Genomic DNA, 24,074 nt, shown 5'->3' with positions numbered 1-24,074 from the left:
ACTTACTAGCTGTGTAAGTATAAGTAAGTCACTTAACTCTGTTTGCCTTAGTTTCCTTATCCATAAAATGAGCTGGAGAAGGAAATGGAAAAGCAATACCGTATTTTTCCCAAGAAAACTCCAGATAAGGTCACAAACAGTTTGACCTGGCTAAAAAATGAAATATATATGTATACGTATATTTACACACACATATAAAGCATACACATAGTCTGTGTATACATACACACACACAGACACTCACCAAGAAGCAGGTTTCCATTTTTCATCATGCAAATCTATTGAATATATATGGGAATAAACACAATCTATATCTGTGAACTGAGAATCATAGAGTCCAAAGTAAAAGTATTTTAAAATGCAAGTTTTTTTAGTTATAGTTTAACAAAATGAAGGCTCCTGGGTAATAATGTCATTGATTCCTCGACATATATTGCGCATTTTTCCTTGTATTTAATGTCTGTAATGACAACAGTGGTGCATGCTTCACGTTCTACTGGAGTCTATCACTTTTTTCACTGCTGCTTTTACCTCCTTGTTCCTCAGGCTGTAGATAATGGGATTCAGCATGGAGGTCACTGCTCCATAGAATAAGGCAATCAGTTTGTCTGAATCTGGGTCCTTTGCTTTGGGTTTAGAGTACATGAAGGTTATAGTCCCAAAGAAGATGATGACCACAGCCAGATGTGCTGAACAGGTGGAGAAGGCTTTCTTCCTTCCCTCAGCTGAGTTGAGTCTCAGGATGGTGGCGAGGATGAACACATAAGAGATGAAAATGAGCAGCACTGGGGTCAGTGTGACCAGCACAAGTGCTACCATCATGACAAAAGCATTGAGGGAGATGTCCACACAGGCCAGTTTCAGGACAGCCAAGATTTCACAAAAGAAATGATCGATGATGTTATTTCCACAGAAGGAAAGCCTCAATGCGAGAGTTGTTTGCACCAAAGAATTTATGCTACCAACTATCCAACTAAGGGCTGCCAACTGTACACAGACTCTCGTATTCATGATGATTGTGTATCTCAGGGGATTGCAGATGGCCACATACCTATCATAGGCCATCATGGTCAGCAGTACAGACTCTGATGTTCCCAGAGCAAGAGTGAGGTACATTTGTAGTGCACATCCTGGGAAAGATACTGTTTTCCTGACTGATAGAAAATTGACCAACATTAGAGGCACAAAAGAGGATGTACCAAAGATGTCCATGAAGGAGAGGTTGCTAAGGAAGAAATACATGGGGGTGTGAAGGTTGGAATCCAGGATACTCAAAACAATGAGAAATGAGTTCCCCAGTAAAATGACCAAATATATCCCCAAGCACAACACAAAGAGAATAAATTCAACACTGTGATGCTTAGAAAGTCCTAGCAAAATGAATTCCATCACAATAGTCTGATTTGTCCCTTTCATTTTTTAAACTTCTATTTTTAACAGTAGATAATTGGAAAAGTACAGGGTAAATTAAAAGACTCAACTGCTCTTTGTTCTATTAAGTAGATGTATAAAAATGGGATGACTCTTCTGGTTGCATTTCATATCTTCATTTAAAACTATAGAAATGGTTTTTATCTGAAAGTCAAAGTAATGTTCTAGGCTACGATTTAAGCCTCTAAGAGGACCTCTGTGTTTTACCTGATGCTGCCTTAGTCCCAAATACTAACACTTACTTCTATGAATGCAGTGAAATTGTGAAACAAAGACTAATTTCCCTTAATCATATTGTCATATGTTTAGTGTTTTCAAACTTCATCCAAATTTACTTGCTTATTAATGATGATGGCAGTTGCTACACATTTATAGATGCTTGAGGTGGGGGGAAGAAGGAGAGAAGAGATAATCTGGGGCGCCAAGATGAGAATTCTGAATTTAAAAAATGATTGAAAACATATGGGTCCCTTGTATATATAAAGTCCTTCTGGCTTCACATTTATTTATTTCCATTGAATAGTAGAGTTGAACGATCATTCAGTCCTTGGGTCACCTCACTGATGTCATTAAGGGAATACAGTAATACCAGAATTCTGTGTTCTCTTTAGGAAAATGAGCCCTGTGTCTGAAAAGAGAAAAGAGAAGTCATAATTTAGTTTGTTATTAAGACCAGAAGTTAATGTACTTTACCTTAAATGTTTCCTCATGTAGGACCAGTGATATTAATGGCCCAAAAATCCTTGAAATTCTGGGTGTTCACTCTGTAGGTTAAATTTATTCCCTCTTTTTCTGTTGCTTGGCTTACAATTATCTATAAATGCTGCCTATGTCATTCATGATCACGTCTCTAGTCTTTCCACAGTACGATAGGTGTTAAGTATAGTGGAGAATTATATTTATTGCTTCTACACTACCTCCAACTCACCTCATAAACCCTTAGTGGCATCCCATTTCCTTCTGCATAAAACAGATATTAAAGATCTTTAAACAAAACCAGACTTTTCTTTTTATCAGTTTCCTACTACTCAAATGAGATCAATTAGGTTCAACTTAATAAGAATTTATTACATTCTATATACAAGACCCAATGAGAACTGTTTTAATAAAGAAGAAAAACATAGATTTTGTTCTCCAAGAGCATACATTTGACTACTTACCTTAACATGTCCATAAAAAAATACTAAACTATTTTTTTTTATTTGGGGACTTCTGCCTTTCCGTATCTGAATATTTGTTCATACTATTCCTTCCTTTTACAATGTGTTCTCCCCAATACCTGAATCTTTTTTTCCCTCTTGCCCTTATTGTTGCCTTTCATAGTTTTATCTGTCCTTTAGGGCTTAGTTCAAATGCCAGTTCCTCAGTGAAAAATTTCCTGGCGTCCCATCCATTCCCCTCCTATTTTCAGTAATATGCCATTTTGCTCTGAAAGTCTATACTTTTTCTGTATCTCTGATAATGATAATTTACTACCTTTTTCTGCTATGAGACTTACTACATCCTTTTTTGTACAATGGAATTATTGGGGTTTTTTGCCATGAAATGTCTTATTTATCCAACTAGATTATTTATATTATAAATACTTCATGGCCAGAGATCATGTCTTATTCATTTTCCAAATCATTTCTCCTAAACTCAGGCCACCTTCTCCTTACCTTCTTCTCAACAGAGCCCAGGCTCTGCTATTAGGATCCTGGATTTGAATACATAAACCTTTGCCTTTTCTTTCAGGCCTCCAATTAACCTGTTTCCAAACCACACTTCTGTGTGTATCCCCCCACCCTTTCTGAAACTTCCAGTTCTTCTTGTGTATGTCATCTTCCTGTATTAGAATATAAGCTTCTACAGGACAGACTGATTTTTTTTTACCCTTTCCTTTCATCTTAGAATCAATATCATGCATTGGTTCTAAGGCAGAAAAATGGTAAGGAAAGGCTAGGCAGTGGGAGTTTAAGTGACTTGCTCAGGATAATATAGCTAGGAAGTGACTGAGGTCAAATTTGAAGCCAGGATCTCTGGTCTCTAGTCCTGGCTCTCAATTCAACGAGCTGCCCAAACTGATTTCTATTTGTATTCCCATTACCTAGCATAGAGTTTAGCACACGATAAATTCTAAATAAATATTTGTTCTTTCATTCATTGTTATTATAACCCTTCCTATCATCTGTTTTCCTGCTCCCCACCCCACATAGTGCTAGTAGAGTTCCTTGTTAAATAATAGGATTCGTGATCTTTCTTCCTCAACTCTTTCCTTTTTCTCAGCTTTTCTGTTGAGAGCTTCCCCATCTTTCTAGTTATTCAGGTTTGTAATCTTAGAATCAACCTTGATTCTTCATTTTTCCATATCCATTCAGTTGCCAAATATAGTTGTTATTATCTCCAATTATTTCTATCATAGAAAGAATTTGGTAGGATCCATCTTTTGCTATTTTTAGAAATAGTTTGTGTAATAACGGAATGAATTCTTTGAATGTTTGAGGTGAATACCTCTAGTCCTGATTTTTTTCCTTCAGGAGCTTTTTTGTTTAGTTTAGTTTAGATTAGTTTTTTATGGCTGGCTCAATTTCTTTCCATGAGAAAGAAAGGAAAGAAGGAAGGAAGAAAGAAAGAAGGAAAGAAAAAGAAGAAAAAAGGAGAAAGAAGGAAGTATTATGAATAAAAATTTATCTGGAGGCTTATTATGAGATATGTAAGCATTTATTAGTAAAGAGAAAGAGATAGGAGAAGGTTTTCCACCTTTCCAACTTTAGTGAAAGATCAATTCCCCTATTTCAGCTGAATGGCTGAGGCCCTGCTTGCCAGAGATGGTCAGGTCAGATAAAGAGCAGAGAACCAACCCAGTGAACCAGTAGATTTAAAGCAGAAGTAAAAAGTTCCCTCTTCTTCCCACATTTGCTTTTTAAATCCAACATTCTCTTCTGTGGCTACCTTACCTTACACTAGCTCAGACCTATTGACCTTTAAGATGTTGACAGCTGGCTGCACTAGGACACAGCATCAGGGCTCAGATGTGTAACTCTGTGACATCTATGCCCCATTGCTGGGGTACTTGGGATCAAAAGTCCCCTAAATAATTTACTTCACATAGAAGGAAGAAAAGGGAGGAAGGAAGGAGAAAGGAGAGGAAAGGGAAAGAGAGGAAGGAAAATGGAGAAAAGAAGGAATGAAGGGAAGGAGAAAGCAAGGGAGGGGAGAAAAGAAAGAGGAAGGAGGGAGGAAAGAAAGAAAAACAAAAAAGGGAGGGAAAGAAAGAAAGAAAAAAAGAAAGGAAGGAAGGGAGAAAGAAAGGAAGGAAGGAAGAAGGAGGGAGGAAAAGATAGAGGGAGGAAGGGAGAAGGTGAGAAAGAAAGGAAATAAGAAAAAGATAGAAGAAAAAAGGAGAAAAGAAAAAGATAGAAATCTTAGAGGCTCTTGCTTTGCTTTTATTAACAGTATTACTGCTGTTGAACTTACCACTTACAGTTAAATCATGCTTTAAGTTCTATAAAACACTTAACCTAATTTGATTTTCTCATCAGTCTTGTGAGGTTGGTGTTATTATTACCTCCATTTGCAGAGGTTATGTTCCTTACCTAAGATCACAATGCTGGTGAGATTCTAGGAGGGGATTTGAACCCAGGACTTCTTGACTCCAAATCCATTATGCATTCTATCATTCTGCCTCTCATAGTAACTAGATCCTTTTTCTATCAGTTACCTCATCAAAAAAAAATAAAATATTATTTTGATGCTTTACCTCACATATAGTCATGAATGTGCTTTGTAAAGTTAAATAAAATTTAGTACTGAAGGTATTGGAATTAATGTAATCCTAAATACAGCCAATAACGAAACTTTCCAGCAGTATTCAAATATAAATTGGTTTTAGTAGATATCTAATTTTGCTGCTGATTAATTTGTGACCTTGATTCAGTCATTTCCTTCTCTAGGTCTCAGTGTCCCCCTCTGCAATATCAATTGTACTATGCATTTGTGAAATATAAACAATCTTAGACATGGCTGCCATTAATCTATCAAAGATGGTAGGATTTTGGTATGTGATTTTTAGGTTGAGACAGTGTACTCCAGGTAAAGTCCTGAGTAGGAAAACAAAGACTTGAGTCAGAACAGGCCAATAAATACCTTTAAAACAGGAGGGGAAATAGAAAAATATCAACAAATGTTCATTTTTACTCCCATTAATTCATAGCATAAGAAAAAGAAGAAACTGAAGAGTCTGACAAAATGAAAATTTATGCAACTCCACTTTTTGGTCTCGTCATTTTGTATTACTGAGTTCAGGAAACTCTTCAGTTATCTAAATCTTTTACTCCGTAGATGTATTCAAAATAATTCTCTGAGAAGGGACTTTGGCTCCATCTGTCTTCTTAGTTTTCTAAAAAATAATAACAGTATTTTATACTATTTTCTATATAAACATTACCATGCCATGAATCATACACATGTTATTTTTTCTATTCTACCTTTGAGGACACTGAGAGAATGAATTAAATTCTCAGAGAACGCTCAGAGAAGCTCAGAGAAATGAACTGAATTGCTCAAAGTCACAAAATCAGTCATTTACACATTTACCGTATATCCTTTTCTTAAAGCTTGCCCTGTTATTTAACACTACTACTCTGAAGATATATGAAAATGAGTTGCATCTTGAAAAAAAAAGTAGAAGAGGATACCAGAATAAATATTCCTGGAAATCAACTAGTTTTTTAATGTTTAGTAAGTATCAGAGTACAGATTCAGACCCAGATCTTTTGACACCATATTATCCCCTAGGTTAGAAAAGGAGAGACTTCCTACAACTGAGGCAATTTGATATTTTGGAGAGAATTCATTACGTGTCAAAAAGACATAGATTCGAATCCTACTTCTCACCAGGAGCATTTACAATATACTTCAGGGGGAGATTGAGCAATGAGGGGAAAAATTGGTAATAGAATCAAAAAGTCTGAGCTGTCCAGAAATGGGATGGGCTGCCTCAATAGTAGTGCATTCTCCCACTCTAGAGATTTCACACTGTAGGCTAACTGACCACTTACTCAAGGAAGGATGTTGTAAAAAGGAATTCATTATTTTTAAATTGAGACTCAGTGATGGTTTTAAAAGAAATAAACAAATCTAGAATCCAGATTTCTTACCTCATTTCCCAAGACACCTGGGACATAAGGTAGCTGCTGCAATCTTTAAGGCAGAAGAGTATGTGTAGTTGTCAAAAAGAATGGCTTCTCTTCACAGTGGTTTTGCCTAAAGAGATAAAATGGGAGAACATGCTTGTTGAAGTTGATTATTGTTGGATTAAAAATGCATCCATGCCAATTAGTATTGACTTATGGATTTACAGACCTAGAGTCCACAAGAAACTAGAACAATTCAGGTTGGAACAAAACTATAGGGAAGGGAGATTTAGGAACTACAGTGAATATGACTGATGGATGCACAATATTTCTATTACATACAATACTACTAGGATGATAATAGTAGCCATGGGATAGATTGGTGTCCATTTTTTAGGCTGCCCAGATGAAACCAAAAATCTCATTAAGGACATAAAAAGTCTAGATTAATGTATCTTGTCCAAAAAATTAACATTGTGAATATGATAATATAAGTTTTATTACATTCACCATACCTCACCCACCTTAAAATAAATTCCCCAGGACTACCTATTAACATTTCTTTATTTATAACTTCTTATGCTCTTAGAGACTTCTTTAGTCCCTGACCAATTTAAAATTGGAGTTCTAAGCATGTAGAAAGTGACATTTTGGTACTTTAGGGATAGTGTGTCAGAGACCCAATTAATCTCACTTGGTTATTGGACTATTTTGCTTCAGTATTTTAGTTATTCCTTCATACTAAGTTATAGTTCCTAGGAGATCTGTTAGTACTAATTAGAAGTTTTGTTATATTTTTTTATCTAGGAAAAAGATTTTCTAAGATTTTAAGGAAATATTTCTTAGGACTTCACTCTTAAGTTTCCTAGAATTAAATTATTTAGGAATTTAAGATGTCCTGAAATATAACATACAATTATAAATTATATATTATTCTGTCTCATATTTTTTTTAAAACTAGGGAGTTCTAAAGTCTTTTTCTGTCGTAGACCCATTTGGCAATCTGGTGAATTTTGTAGACCCCTTCACAGAATAATTCTTTTAAATGCATCAAATAAATTACATAGAATTACACAGGAAATCAATTATAATGAAATAGTTATCAAAATACTTAAAAATAAGTTCATAGACTCCAGAATGAATCCCTATTTTAGAGTATTTAAGTTAAAATACAGTTCAACAAGTAATTTAAAATTAGTAATGGATGAGATTGGTTCCCCTTAATACTAGTGCCATTTCCTGTTCTCCGTTAGAGTTAACGAATTCTCTCTAAGCCTAATCAGTTTATCTTGTCTATGGCTTAGTTGTACATAATTGCTTGTTGTCTCCCCTATTAGACTATCAGCTCCTTAAAAACCGGGCTGTTTTTTTGCCCTTTTTTTGTATCCCCAGAATTTTACAGAGTGCCTAGCACATAGCAGGTGCTTGATAAATGCTTCTTGACTCATTGTGTTGATTTAATTCACATTTTCAGGATATTTGGTGTTAAATAAGGTGTTTTAGGTTTTCTAGTGGTAAAATTTCTGCCCAAGACAAATTCTTAAAGGCTTTGAGCTTGTTCACAATTGTTTGCCTCATTTCCCAATCCCAAGCATAAGGCTGTTAAAATTCCTGGGATTTTGGAGGTTGTGAACCCTTCTGAAAACTGTAAATTTAGGTGTGCTATTAAAATTATACTTGAATTTTCTCTTATTCAATGAATCAATCAAGAAATATCTCAATAATATCAAATCAGATTAGTATAATTCTTTATAAAGAACTTTCCTTAGAAATGATTCTAAGAAAAACATAGCAAAAATATTATCTCCATTGTTAAGATGAGAAAACTGAGACTCAGAAAGTTTGTTTGAATTTCCATGGTCACATGACAACATAATCCAAACACCCATAATCGAACCCAGCTCTTCCATTTTCATATCCATATCCAGTGTTTTGCTATGCTATGTGAACCTTTGGTTTTTTCTCAAAGAGAGTAATCTCTTGTCAGGGATAGAGATTTAAACTCAGAATGGGAGGAAGCCTGCTTCTTATCAACCTATAAAATGTGGTAGAGTCACAGAACTAGAAAAAATTAATTTAGGGTTCCTTTCTGTTCACACTGTAGATAGGCACTATAAGATTTGGTGGCATCTCCTGCTACTAAGACCTGATTTGACACTGGTATTCAATATTGTTCATGCCTTGAGGTGAAAAAATGTCTTAACCTGACCATTTGTTGGTGCTGCCACTCCAAAATTTGATTTGAGGTGTTATTTTTATTTTTATTTTTTTTTGAAGTTTGGAAACTTTTATTTAATTAATTAATTTAGAATATTTTTCCATGGTTACAAGATTCATGTTCTTTCCCTCCCCCCCTCCCACCCCCTCCCATAGTTGATGTGCAATTCCACTGAGTTTTACATGTGTCATTGATCAAGACCTATTTTCATATTATTAATATTTGCATTAGGGTGATCGCTGAGAGTCAACATCCCCAATAATATCCCCAACAGCCCATGTGTTCAAGTAGTTGTTTTTCTTCTGTGTTTCTGCTCCCACAGTTCTTTCTTTGAATGTGGATAGCTTTCTTCCTCATGAGCCACTCAGAATTGTCCTGGATCATTGCATTGCTGCTAGTAGAGAAGTCCATTACATTCGATTTTACCACAGTGTATCAGTTTGAGGTGTTATTTTTAAAGTTGTTTGGAAGGGAATGTTGAGAAAGTTTAGCTGGGTGGCTGCCTCCAATCTGCCAGTTCGGCTCTGCCCTGAGAGAGTACTTCTTTATCTCTTACCTTAAGACCCTTGCTAAGACGAGTATGAGTTAAAATTTTATTAATATACATGAAAGAGGGCTGATATCCTATTCTGTGCTTTCTGTATTTTGGTCTCAGAGCAGTCAAGAGCATTTATTAATGCTTAATTGTGTGAAGAACTGGGTTAAGTGGCCGTGGCAAGGAAATACAAAGAAAGACAAAAACTTAGTCTCTGTTATTAAGAAGCACATATTATAATGGGAGAGATAACAGGCAATTGTCTATGGATACTCAAGATATACACAGTGGAAATGGAAGATAATCTTACAGTGAAGACTCTAGCAATAGGGTAGAGAATGTGAGAACCAGGAAGGTAGGATTTTAGCCCAATTTCGAAGGAAGCTGGGAAAGCTAAGAGTCAGAGGTGAGCAGGGAAAGCACTGTAGGCATGGGAGCCACACAGTGAAAATAACCAGAGATGAGAAATGGAAGGTCGTAGGGGAAGAACAAGTAGGTCAATGAATCAACCAAGAAATTTATCTCAATAATATCAAATCAGATTAGTATAATTCTTTATTTTGCTAGATCATAGGAATAATGTCTAAGAAGCCTGAAAAAGTAGAAAGGAGTCAATTTGTAAAGATCTTAAAATGCTAAACAGAAGATATATTTGATACTGTGGATAATAGGGAGCCATTAATATTTATTACATTTGGGAATGAGAATGATAGACTCAAACTTTAGGTGCTTTGGTATTTTAGGTTCTTTTTAGGTACTTTAGCTACTTTGGCAGCTAAGTGGAGAATAGATCAAAATAGAGACAAGTCTATGGCAGAGAAATCAACCAGAGGACTATCAGAATAGCTGAAGCATTAGATGATGAGGTCCTACATGAGGGTGGTGGGAATAGAGAGAAGGAGACACATAGGAGAGGTTTTGTGAATGTGGAAATGACAAGCCTTGCTAAGAGTTTGGATATATGGTATAAGTGTGAGTGACAGTTGAGACGGATGCTGAGCTTGTAATCCTGGGTGACTAGGAAGATGGTGGTGACCTTCAGGTTAAAAAGAATATTTTGGAAGAAGGAAAGGTCTTAAGGTAAATAATAATGAATTCTCTTCCATAGATGTTGAATCTGAGATGCCTATGGGACTTGTATATGGAGATGTCCAAAAGATAATAATAAACAAAAGGAGCAAATGACACCAAGAAGATTAAATTGAGATAACAAAAAGATGATGGATTTAGATTTAGAAACGATGGGTTTGAATAGTAGTTCTGCTACCTATAATATATGAATTGGGGTAAGTCATACTTCTACTATAAGGTCCTCTTTTTTCTGGAATGAAGAATTTAGACTAGATGATTTATAAGGTTCCCTAGCACTGCAAATCCTATAATTCTATTTTGAATCATAGAATGAATTACAGGATGACTCTAAGAATTTGTTGTTTGATTTCAGAGAGTCAGCCAATAAAATTTTATTTAACGTCAACTATGTTTCAGGCACTGTGCTAAGCACTGGGGATGTTTTTTTTTTCTTGGAGAAGAAAAAACTGGCAGGGATTTGACATCAGTCTTCAAGTATTTGAAGGAGATTAGAATTTGATCACAAAGCAATGTTTGGAAATAGCATCAAGGCAGATTTCAGCTTGAGGTAAGCACAAAACTTAAAGCACAAAAAGAATTAGTAGTATTATTGCTGGATCAGAAGGTAAGCACAGTTTTAAAGCACTTTGAGATTCTAGTTCTAATGGTAGGTTTCAATTTTGATGCATTTTTACAGTTGGCTAGCTCACTAGATGAGAAATTCAGTTATTTCTATCTGCTGAAATACTATGAATTCTTCCAGAAACCTTTAAATTTCAGGAAGCTAGAGGAAAGCACTGACCATCCAACCCCAGTTACTGGTCCTAAAAATGTTTGATTCACAGATTTCAGCTCTTCTTTCCTTCATTAATCCCATTCCCTACTATACCCTCTACCCTATTTGGTTTAGGTTTTGTGTTGGATTCAACCTTTTTTATAGGAAATTTTGAAGTTATCAAGCTCCCACCTCCCCTTCTATATTAAAAACATTAGATGTTTGATATTTACATAGAACTTTTTTAATTTTGCAGAGAACTTGGCATCAGCATCTACTTTGAACCTCAATACTGTATGATTGGCAGTTCAGGTATTGTTATTCTCATTTTTAAACAACATAATGAAACTGAGATTCAGAAAAATAAAATGAGTTACCCATAGTCATAGAATTGTCAAATCCAGTATTTGATTAAGCCATAATTCATGTCCTCACAGAGTTTATGATCTAATAGATGTGATGAAGCAATGTAGTATTGTGGAAAAAAACACAGAACCAGCAAACAGAAAAACTATGAGAGTTTTGGATATTAGGGAGCTAATGAGCTAAGTGATCTTGAGCAAGTCACTTCATTTTTCCAAGACTCAATTTCCTTATCTGTAAAATGAAGGGTTTGACAAGGTAATCTCTAAGGTAACTTCCAGGTATGAAATCAGAGCATCCAAATAAGAAAGCATAAAGCAGGAGAAAGATCACTTCTATCTGAGAAATCATTCTCTACCAATTAACCCAAAGAATGGATGAAAATATTTTTTCTGCAATAAGATTTCTAAGCTGGAATTCCATAGTGCTAATAACTTTCTCCAATAAGTTTATTGAACTTATTCCCTTTCCTCCCATTCAGTCACCTACTTCAAAGAACAACTAGGCGCATGCCAATTGGCATCCTTTATAAGATACCCTGGCCTCAAATTTCTGACCTTGAGACATTCTCAAAGTCATCAGAGACTAGGAGCTACATTTTCAGGAAAAGAAAATTTTTGGCTTCTATTTTTTTTTGGTTGTTGTTTTGCTGCTTTGCTTGATAAATTAGAATAGATGCCATTTACTGAGGATGATCCTTTCCTTTCCTTCTCTAGTGAATTCTTCTTGTGAGGCAACCAGAGATTAAATGATTTACCCAGGTTCACACGGCTAGGAAGTGTGTGAATTTGGATTGGAACTCAGGCCTTCCTGACTCCAGGCCTGGTGCCCTATCCAATGAACCACAGGTGGTTCATATTATTATTTCCATTTCTCTTGAAATTAAATCAGTGATATTTGATGGTAATAACTGTTGATAGCTAAACTATTGGTTTTTCTTTATTGTAATTTAGTTGCTGATGTTATATTTTCACCAACAAATAAATGGATATCTATTAAAGACAAATCAGAAAACTTTAGGGAAAATCTTTTCCATCTACTTTCTCATTCTAATAATTGATACTCACCTCAGGGTTCAAGGTCTAGATGGTTTAAAGTATAGGAAACTTGGAAACAATTGGGAGCTTGTAGAAAGAGAAAAGATGAAAGACAGGCAATGGGGCTTAGTGATGACAGTTTGTTAATAATTAATAAGACAATTTTTCCTTACACTGATTTCAAATGAACAACCATCATTTGGGAGACAGTGTGATATAGTGGGTAGAGTTCTAGACTTGGATCCAGAAAGAACTGGCTTCATATTTGGCCTGTGACACTTAAAAGCTGTTTGACCCTGGTCATGTCACTTAATGTTTTTAGTCTGTTCCTCATCTATAAAATGAGAGTGGTAATAATAGTACTTGCTTCACATGGTTTTTACAAAGATCAAATGAGACAATATATGTAAAGTGCTTTGCATACCACAAAGCATGACTTTTTTTTTAAACCCTTAACTTCTGTGTATTGGCTCCTAGGTAGAAGAGTGGTAAGGGTGAGCAATGGGGTTCAAGTGACTTGTCACACAGCTGGGAAGTATCTGAGGCCGGATTTGAACCTAGGATCTCCTTTCTCTAGATCTGGCTCTCAGTCCACTGAGCTACCCAGCTGCCCCATAAAGCATGATTTTAAATGTGATCTTTTTAAACTTCTTTCTCCTTTCTCCTTTCTTAGTCCACAATAAATGGTCCATGCCACCCCAGAGTCACAGAGAGGGAAAAAACCCCTCTATCTTCATCCCTTCACATCTCTTTGTTCTCTTTTAGAAATGTATTTTCTTGCTCCAGCAATTTTTTTTCTCTTGGGGGCTCTGAAAGGAAAACAAGAAAAGGATGTGAGTACACAGGGATCACCATGATACAAGTAGGAGATACCAAAATAGCACATTAACTTAGCTCTTCTCTTTCTTACCTCACATCCTCAGTTTTCATTCCTAAACAAGCCAAAGGCACAGTCATATGGAATATGACAATAGTTCTACTTATCTTGTGTATCTTGTCCCTTCTCTGCATAAACATGTGTAAGTTTGTGTTAGACTAAATGTATATATGGATATTTATTCACACTTACATTTTAGTTTTCTAAAAAACATTTTCCAGGTTACTAAACAAATTAAACAGATTTCAAAATATTTAAATAATTTATTTGTAACACTTTATTAATATTTTAACAACTCTTGGTGTGTCAAGTAAGATGAGGAAAAAAGTTTAGCTTCTATTTCAAGATCAACCTTATAAAACAACCTTACCTTTCATCTAAGAATCCATACTAAGTATCATTTCTAAGGCAGGAGAGTGGTAAGGGTGAGGCAATTAGGTGACTTGCCCAGGGTCACACAGTTAGGAAATGTTTGAGGCCAGATTTTAACCCAATACTCAACAAGCATTTTTAAGATATTCTATTTGCCAGACATTGGGGAAAGAAGGTTAATTATGCAACTGGGAAAAGGTTGAAGACAAACTGAACTTCAAAGCTGTAACTCACAGCACATGGTCATGTTACCAAGTTGAAAATGACTACTGATTTACATCTGCTCATTTTCTATTTTAAAAGAACTGACTTAAATGACAGATGAGTGGATAAAAAAATAACTTCTCTATTTTCCCTTTTCTCTTTTCCCCTCCCTCCTTTTCTCTTCTTCCTCTTCTTTTTCTTTCTTCTTTCTTCTCCTCCTCCTTGTTCATCTCCTTGTTTTTCTCCTTTTCTTTCTATTCCTCTTTTCCTTCTTCACCTCTTCCTCCTCCTCCCTCTGTTTACTTTTCATTCACTGTCCTTTATTCCTTCTATACCTTCTTCCCACTTCTCTCTCCCTCTTTTCTTTTCTCCCTTTATGTTTTTATCTCTTATTTTTCATGAGACATTCATCTCTCTGTCTCTGTCTTGGCTTTTCTGATCTCTTTCCTCATACACATGCATCTAGACACACACATGAAGGTTTAAGGAGGGGGATGTTAAGGCATAAGAGAGATTTTTGCAACAACATCAAGAAAAGGAGATTGTGTGTCCAAAATTGTTGGGATAATGAGACATAAATTCCTTTTCTTCTTGAAAAGTTTTATCCTGAAGATCAAAATATAATGCAGTGGCTGATGTGGAACTAAAAAAACTGTTTTAACTGTTTTTTAAATCAACAATTTGGCAGAATGCACACTGGAATCATAAAAACTAGAGGAGAAACCACTCACACACAGAGACATATGCACCCATCATTGAATGAAGATTGGGATGTTCAATGAACTGATGAATGGAAAGTATTTGACAAATCCCAAAGCACTATATAAGTGCAAGTCATGGAGGTGAAATATGAAATGCCAAGAAGCATTAGGTTAAAGAATGAGAAGCTCTTGAGCAAAAGATTTCCACCAAGAAATTTTATAATAAAAGATTCAGGAACTGACTGTTGCATGCTAGCAATGGATCTAGACTTTGAACATAAGGATTGCCATCAGTGGACAGGTGTTTTGTCCCAACTCTGCAGCCATCTACATCTTCTTAGAGAGTCTTTCTTATTGCACAGAATGAAAAATAATATCTGTTTTTTTAATGATTTGCTTTTTAGAGTTAAGAATTTTTTTCTGTGCTAATTTTGGAAATTTCATAGGATTTTGTTTTCTTAGTCACTTATCTTGATGAGCTTTGAACCTTCCGCTTGGGAAGAGTTTTTAAATCCCTGAATATCAGTCAATCCCCATGTCATGAAACCTTTTGAAGTAAGCCAACATCTGTCTCAATATTGCAGTCCCGTTGAATCAATAAATGAATTCACATATATTGTCATTTCTTGTGCCTTAACATGGCTTAGCTTCAATAACATTAGGGCATTAATAGAAGCCTGAAATGAAATTGGGAACATCTAAATACATTATTACTTTTCCATAGGTGTTGTATCTATACTAAGTGAAACATTTTGAATTTAGATTCCATTATTATTAATAACTAGTATTTAATTGGGACTCTAATACACTGCTGGTGGAGTTGTGAATTGGTCCAACCATTTTGGATGGCAATTTGGAACTATGCATAAAGGGCATTAAAAGACTGCCTGCCCTTTGATCCAGCCATTCCACTGCTGGGTTTGTGCTCCAAAGAGATAATAAGGAAAAATACTTGTACAAAAATATTCATAGCTAGGCTCTTTGTAGTGGCAAAATATTGGAAAATGAGGGGAATGGCTGAACAAATTGTGGTATCTGTTGGTGATGGAATACTATTGTGCTGAAAGGAATAATGAACTGGAGAAATTCCATGTGAACTGGAATGACCTCCAGGAATTGATGCAGAGTGAAAGGAGCAGAGCCAGAAGAACATTGTATACAGAGATGGATACAGTGTGGTACAATTGAATGTGATGGACTTTTCTACCAATAGCAATGCAATGACCCAGGACAATCCAGAGGAACTTAGGAGGAAAAACGCTGTCCACATCCAGATAAAGAACTGTGAAACCAGAAATGCATTAGAAAAATATATGATCAACCACTTAGTACGATAGGGATGTGATTAGAGTTTTGATGTTAAAGAATCACTCTACTACAAATATGAATAACATAGAAATAGGTTTGAACAATGATATGTGTATAATTCAGTGGAACTGCTTGTGGGATTCGGAAGAGGGGAGGGGAGAACAGGGAGGGGATCATGAATCATGTAATCATGAAAAAATATTCTAAATAAAATAAAAAAAATCTCTAGAATTTGAATAGCATTTTAAGTTTGCAAAGCACTTTACAAATATTATCTCATTTTCTCCTCACAACAAGCCTGAGAGGCAGTTGCTATTGTTATTCCATTTTATAGGTGGGGAAATTGAAGCTAAAAAATTGACTTGCCCAGAATCACATAGCTAGAAAATATGATTCAGGCTTTGAACCCAAATCTTTATTACTCTAGGTCCAGTGCGCTATTAACTGTACTGTATCGTTGTCTATTTATTATAGATTGTGTAGTGATTTGATCTTAGTTAGATCTTAGGAATTGAACAATTGAGCTATATGTTATATCTATTTTTATATTTGTGAAGGCTAGCACATTGCCTAGTATCTCTTGGGTACTTAAGTGTTTATTGAATTAAATCTTTTGATCTCTTTAAAATATACTTAACAAACCATTCCCCTACTGACAAATGGTCAAAGGATATGAACAAGCAATTTTCAGATGAAGAAATCAAAGTCATTAAAAATTATATAAAAATATCCTGAATCACTCTTGATAAGAGAAATACAAATTAAAACAACATTGAGATACCACCTTACTCCTATCAGATTGGCCAATATGTCAGTAAAGGAAAGTGATAAATCTTGGAGGGTATATGGCAAAATTGGGACATTTTGTTGGTAGAACTGTGAACTGATCCAAGCATCCTAAGGACAATTTGGAACTATGTGTGGTTTGGAATGGCTCTGAAGTCCTGGGAGACTACACATCCCACTTCCTTTGTGTGAAGTGTCAGAGAAAGAGAGAGAGAGAGAGAGAGAGAGAGTATTTTGGCACCTATTTTGGAGAAGTGCCTCTTCCTCAGATGGAGGAGAGTCCTTTTCCCCAGAGAACCTTGGTGATCTACTTCCTAGCTTCCCCAGACCTTTTCCCTTTCCTAGCCTAAATAAACTCAGCTTACTCTATCCCTGAAGTGTGACCTGATTTTATTGAGCTCTGAAGGGATTGGGTAAATTTCCCACCAGGGCTGAGGACCCTATACCCTGGCTACCTTCATTTCCTTCCTATTCCCTACCTTCTATTCCCTTTCTTTCTCCCATCCTCCATCATCCTCCCTTCACCCACTCACACTGTGCATACCATTTGATACTGTAAATACCATTACTGGGACTGTATCCCAAATAGATAATACAAAAGGAGAAAAGACAAATTTGTACAAAAAATATTTCTAGCAGCCCATTTTGTAGTGGCAAAGAATTGGAAATTGAAGGGATGTCCATTAACTGGGAAAGGGCTGAACAAATTGTGGTACATGTTGGTGATGGAATACTTTTGTGTTATAAGAAATGAAAAAGCAAAATGATATAAGAAAAAAGCTGGAAAGATCTGCATGAACTGATGCAGAGTGAAATAAGCAGAACCAGTAGAACAATATACACAGTAGCAGAAATATTGTATGATGATCAACTGAAAATTTGGCTACTCTCAACAATGATCTGGGATGATCCTGAAAGACTTGAGGAATGCTATCCTCCTTCAGAGACATTTTAGTTGGGTGGATGCAGATTAAAGCATACTATCTTTCATATCATTATACTTATTGTGGGATTTTGGTTTTGATAATTACTCTTACAGTAATGACCATTATGAAAGTTTTTTGCATAATAATAAAAATAAAAAACACACATTAAAAATAACAATACATTTAAAGATGTTCATTAATTCACATTGACTTGAGACTTTATTATTGTCCATAACTCCATATTTAATTTGAACATATTTGTTGTACACAAATATATGCAAACAAACTCTTTTCTTTATATTCTTAAATGGTATCTACAAATAGTATGCATATTCACATCAAATATAGAAAAAAGGATCTTTTTTTGAAAGGGCTACTAGCAGGAATGGTCATACAGTTAGTCACCTAATCATCAGAGTTTTATGTATTGAAATTAGGGGGATCAAAGTTTTCCTGGAACAAGGATATTCTGCAGCAACCAATAGTGTAGAAAGACTTGAGAATTGTGATCTTATGGAAAATGCTTAGTGACTTTATTCTTTTTAATACTTTTTGTCAGACTTTGGATACTGGAAAAATTGTGTTGTGTACCTTCAAATGTTTAATTTGTTGAGATTCATAGAAAATCAAAGGTAGAGCCAAGAACTTGCTGACTAATTATACCCTTTATTGGGCATGCATTTCTTCTCAAACATACCATTTCTTTTAAAATTTATTTATTTGTTTGATTATTACAATAAAATTCTCAGACATCTTTCTCCCTACCACTCCATTCTCACAATAGAGAAGGTATTATTTGACAATAAGATATAAGTATATATAAAACTATGTCTGGCTTATTTCTGTTTATCAGTTCTTTCTCTGAAAGTAGACATTCACAGTTATTCTTCAAACAGTATTTCTGTTGCTTTACATAATGTTCTCTTGGTTCTGCTCATTTAATTTTTCATAATTTTATGTAGGTATCTCCATGATTTAAAAAGAAATTATCCTGCTCATGGTTTCTTATTGTGTAGTACCATGATCCCATGCCACAACTTGTTTACCTATTCCATGATTCATGGACATCCTCTCAATTTCCAGCTCTTTGCCACCATAGAGAGCTGATATATATCTAAGTATATATTAATGTATATATATGAAAATCAGTGAGCATTTATTAATTTATGTACCAAGTTATGTACTAGGTGCTGGGAATAAAATGCAAAAGACCTCTACTCACAATGAATTAGCTACATATCATAAAGACTCTTTCAAAAGATCCTAAGAGTTCTCTTTAATGAATAATACAGGATGAGCTAGATAGGCTGGTGGGGTGGGAATGGATAATGATGGAGGGTTGGATGTCAACAATGACTATAATGTCAGTGATTTCTGTGTCTATTCTCTATTATTGTATTGGGAACATAAAGTGGAGTATAATGATGTGTGCTTCATGTTCTTCTGGAGAACATTACCTTTTTAACTGCTGCCTTCACTTCTTTGTTCCTTAAACTATAGATAATGGGATTCAGCATGGAGGTCACTACACCATAGAATAAGGCAATCAGTTTGTCTGAATCTGGGTCCTTTGCCTTGGGTTTTGAGTACATAAAGATTATAGTCCCAAAGAATATGATGACCACAGTCAGATGTGCTGAACAGGTGGAGAAGGCTTTCTTTCTTCCTTCAGCTGAGTTAAGTCTCAAGATGGTGGCAAGGATGAACACATAAGAGATGAAAATGAGCAGCACCTGAGGCAATATGACCAGTACAAGTGCCACCAACATCACAAAAGCATTGAGGGAGATGTCAACACAGGCCAGTTTCAGAACAGCCAGGATTTCACAAAAGAAATGATCGATGACGTTATTTCCACAGAAGGAAAGCCTCAATGCAAGAATTGTTTGCAATAATGAATTTATGGTACCTACTATCCAGCTCAGGGCTGCCAGCTGAACACAGACTCTTGTATTCATGATGATGATATATCTCAGGGGATTGCAGATGGCCACATACCTATCATAGGCCATCATAGCCAATAGCACACATTCCGCTGTTCCCAGAGCATAAGTGAGATACATTTGTAGTGCACATCCTGGGAAGGATATTGTTTTCCTGACTGATAGAAAATTGACCAACATTAGAGGCACAAAAGAGGATGTACCAAAGATGTCCATGAAGGAGAGGTTACTAAGGAAGAAATACATGGGGGTGTGAAGGTTGGAATCCAGGATACTCAAAACAATGAGAAATGAGTTCCCCAGCAAAATGACCAAATATATCCCCAAGCACAACAGAAAAAGTACAATCTCCGCTTTGGGATGCTTAGAAAGACCTAACAAAATGAATTCCATCATAATAGTCTGATTTTTCCCATTCATTCTCTTATTGCTCTTTTTCTTTAAGCATTAAGAACTCAGAGAAAGACCAACATCCTTTATATATACATTATTGTATGATAGGGGCAAGATGTATAAAATAGGTTTATGTCTGATTGCATTTTGCATTTTCATCTTGAACTATGTGATCTGTACTTGATGTATAGTTTCTCGGGTATAATTCATGACTGCAAGGTAATTCTTATGCTGGAACTAACATATCCCTAGTCTCAAATACTACCACTTCTATGGATCTGAGGAAATTAAGAAACATAAATATGACATGTAATAAAATCAGCTAAAATGAATATTTTTACTCTTAATTATAGTTTCTTGTTTAGATATAGGGTGGAGCAGCTGCTATGTGTTACCCTCTACTTTTCGTTAGAGAAGAGGAGAAAAGTTTTTATTTTTTAATTAAACCCTTGGAATCTGATTTTAGAAAATCCTAACTAGTATCAGTACCCATGAATGTTTATAGCTACTTCTCTGGCAGATGCCTTCACATCCATGAGATAATCAAGGAGAAGAATCCTTTAGTTTCTCAATATCATCTTCAATGTCATTTGATAATTCCAGGCATGTGAGTGTTGAGAATCATTGATACAACCAAAGCTCTCTATGAAAATGAGCATTATTTCTAAAATGAGAAAAGAAGAGCAGTGATTAAATTGGTTAGTTGGTCCTCACTATCTTTATCATCTGCAACATTATTGTATTGGAAAGAACTACAATTTGCTGTGGGAATCACCATAAAAACTTACATGGGAACAATATTAAGTAAGGTACCATTAAATTAAATTTAAAAAATAAAAATAATTAGAAAATAAGTAAAATCTTATACCTTAGAATGCAATATCTATTTGGGGAGATAAAGACCTTGAGAAAAGGGGTAGCCACCGTTTGGAAGGTCTTCATCAAGTGATAAGACCCAGAGCAAGACTGAGGAGGAACTCACTTTGGATACCTCTCAGAAAGATGAAGAAAGGGAGAGAGGAAAGTATTAAGTGGTAGTTTTGTATTTTAATGCATTTTTATAGTTAGCTAGCTCATTAGATGCAAAATTCAGTTGTTTCTATCTCCTAAAATAGCATGAGTTCTGTCAGAAACCTCCAAATTTCAGGAATCCAGAGCATTGAACTGTTTGCCTAATATTGGTTATTGGTCCTAAAAATTCTTGATTTAAGGATTTCAGCCTTTCTATCTTATGTGAACTCCATTACTTCTTTTAACCTCCAATCCTCTAAGCTCAGGCTTTATGTTAGACACAACTTTTTCATAGGGAATTTTGCATTTTGAAATTACACACACACACACACACACACACACACACACACACACACACACAGACACACACACACACACATACACACACACACACACACACACACACACACACATATATACCAAGGTCTCACCCTCCACCACATTAAAAAACACTTGACAACTGATATTTTTATGGAACTTTAAATTTTGCAGAGATTTTGACTTATAATATCTAATTTGGACCTCAGGGAAATACTGTAGAATAGGCACTACAGATATTGTTACTTTAATTTTTAACAATAGAGAATGAAACTGAAGTTCACAAAAGTTATATGACTTACCCCTGGTCATAGTACTACTAAGTGTTAAAACCAGTATTAAATCCAGGTCTTCCTGACTATAAGTCCATTTAATATAAGTCTATTCATTAAGCTATGTGCCTTCTACTTCAGTGACAAACCATTACTTTCTTACTAATGTCAGATATTCATGATTGTCAGCATGGTCCTAAACCTATCTCTCTGCTTTCATACTGCACTATTCACTTTCATATGTCTGAAGCTCCAGTCCAATAGAAATACCAGACTGTTCATCATCTAGGTTTCAGTGAACATTCCCTCTGCCTTTTTTCCTGCTCTCTGATTATCTATACCTTTCCACTCTCCTTCTCTAGTTATTGCTCCTCCTCCCTCTGACATCTACCACCTCTGTACCAACTTGTCTTCTAAATAATTTCCAAATCAATCTCCTAAGTGGAAAATTCAGATGCTCCTTAATTCATGAAGTCTTTATTGTTCTACTTAGAAGAAATCTTGTTCCTCTGAAGTCCCATAGCACTTGATTTTTATCTTTCTCTTATAATACATTCTATTTTCCATTATTTTCCTTTGTAGGCATTCTTTATTTTCAGACTAGAACGTAAGTTCCTCATTTTCTGGACTCATATTTCATTTATCTTTCAATATCTGATGCTATCTAGTAGAGTACTTTGATAAATTATCAGTGAGTGATTAATGAGATTAATAGTATTGTCTTGTGAAAGAGAGAAGGTTTTACATCAAAAAAGACCTAGGTTCAAATAATTTTCTCCACTAACTCACTAGCTAAATGATCACGAGCAAATCATTTATATTCCCTGAACTTCGATGTCTTCATCTGTAAAATGAGGGTCATACTTTCTTTTTTACTAGTTACTTCATGTGGTTCTATGAGGAAAGGCTTTGTAAGCCTTACAGGACTAAGAAAATGTAATTTTTTTTATCATGACTGTATTCATAAGTGAAACTTTCCCATAATAAAGACAAAAAACCATTGATATAAGGTCTTAGCTCTACTACTTAAAAGCTGTATGTTCTTGAGAAGTAATTTCACTCTCTAGCCTTCGGTTTTGTCTTCTATTAAAAGAAGAGGTTGATTAGATCAGATTTGGTTGTTTTTTTTAATGAAATGTTAAATTTTATTGTTCAATTAATTAGTTTTCTCCCTCCTGCTCCCTTACACTGAAAAAAAGAAAAAGAAGAAAAACAAAACCTTTGTAGCTCATGTGAATAGTCAAGCAAACAAATTCCCACACTGATTGTGTCCCAAAATCTGTCTCTTTCTGCCCATTTATTCCATCACCTCTATTAGCAGGTGAGTATGATTCTTTATCCCTCATTCTCAGAAATCATGGTGGATCATTGGTTTGTATAATCTATATGTTTCTAAGGTCTCTTCTAGCTTTCACAATGAATGAACTTATGAAATCCAGAATTGACCTTAATTTTTAGCACATATACTCAGCAAGAGCTTTGATCAATAAATGTTTGACCTAACCATTGTACCCTGAATAAAATCTCAAGTAGAAAAAAAATCTTTAGACAGAAAAGACCTGTAAATATCTTTTGAAATAGTAGAATTGGAAAATACTTGAACATAAAAGCATATTTTCATCTGTCACATCATATAAGGGAAAGAAGCAATTTGTGTCTAATCAGGTGACAGTTTCTAAGACTAAGGTGTCTACTTTTTGGTTTGAATACTGAAGTTCTTTTTTGTCATTGATTTCATGGAGGCCTTTTTTTCTGCAAAGTACCTAACTCATGAATTACTTCTTATTTGCAGTGAAGTGACATTTTTAAATTAAATTCTGCCTTCAAGTAATAAAGTTAGTTGTTCTTGTCTTTCTCAAATTACTCATTTAGTTATAGTTTTCTTATTTATATTCAAGTTATTCACCCATTCTGAATTTATCTTGGTATACGGTGTGAGATGTTGATCTAGACCCAATCTCTCCCATGCTGTTTTCCAATTTTCCCAGCAGTTTTTGTGAAATAGTATGTTTTTGTCTCAAAACCTGGGTTCTTTGGGTTTATCATAAACTGTCTTGCTGAGGTCACTTACCCCAAGTCTTTTCCACTGGCCCTCCCTTCTGTCTCTTCACCAGTACCATATTATTTTGAAGACTACTACTTTATAGTACAGTTTAAGATCTGGTACTGCTAAGCCCCCTTCCTTCATATTTTTTTCATTATTTCCCTTGATATTCTTGGTCTTTTGTTCTTCCAAATGAACTTTGTTATAGTTTTTTCTAATTGAGTAAAAAAGTTTTTTTGGTACTTTGATAGGTATAGCACCAAATAAGTAAATTAATTTGGGTAGGATAGTCATTTTTATTTTGTTAGCTCATCCTACCCATGAGCAATCAATATTTTTCCAGTTGCTTAGATCTAGTTTTAATTGTGTGGAAAG

General features: G+C 35.2%; 2 protein-coding genes across 2 annotated transcripts; both read right to left on the bottom strand.

The window, feature by feature from the left end:
• Positions 1-486: 486 nt before the first annotated feature.
• LOC123248997 (olfactory receptor 13C7-like) lies at positions 487-1,416 on the bottom strand. Its single transcript, XM_044677942.1, has one exon. The coding sequence runs from the start codon at positions 1,414-1,416 to the stop codon at positions 487-489; it is 930 nt and encodes a 309-aa protein (XP_044533877.1).
• Positions 1,417-19,151: 17,735 nt separating this feature from the next.
• On the bottom strand, positions 19,152-20,081 carry LOC123231007 (olfactory receptor 13D1-like). The gene has a single exon (XM_044657209.1). The coding sequence runs from the start codon at positions 20,079-20,081 to the stop codon at positions 19,152-19,154; it is 930 nt and encodes a 309-aa protein (XP_044513144.1).
• Positions 20,082-24,074: the final 3,993 nt, after the last annotated feature.

The sequence above is a fragment of the Gracilinanus agilis genome, chromosome 1, assembly GCF_016433145.1.
Source record: "Gracilinanus agilis isolate LMUSP501 chromosome 1, AgileGrace, whole genome shotgun sequence".
In the NCBI taxonomy this organism is placed as follows: domain Eukaryota; kingdom Metazoa; phylum Chordata; class Mammalia; order Didelphimorphia; family Didelphidae; genus Gracilinanus; species Gracilinanus agilis.
Note: the sequence above shows the minus strand (reverse complement) of the source record. Positions and strands in the feature narration are given on the sequence as shown.

Excerpts from the sequence above, each read along its gene's own strand:
- LOC123248997 (XM_044677942.1), bottom strand. The coding sequence starts at position 1,416 with ATGAAAGGGACAAATCAGACTATTGTGATGGAATTCATTTTGCTAGGA.
- LOC123231007 (XM_044657209.1), bottom strand. The coding sequence starts at position 20,081 with ATGAATGGGAAAAATCAGACTATTATGATGGAATTCATTTTGTTAGGT.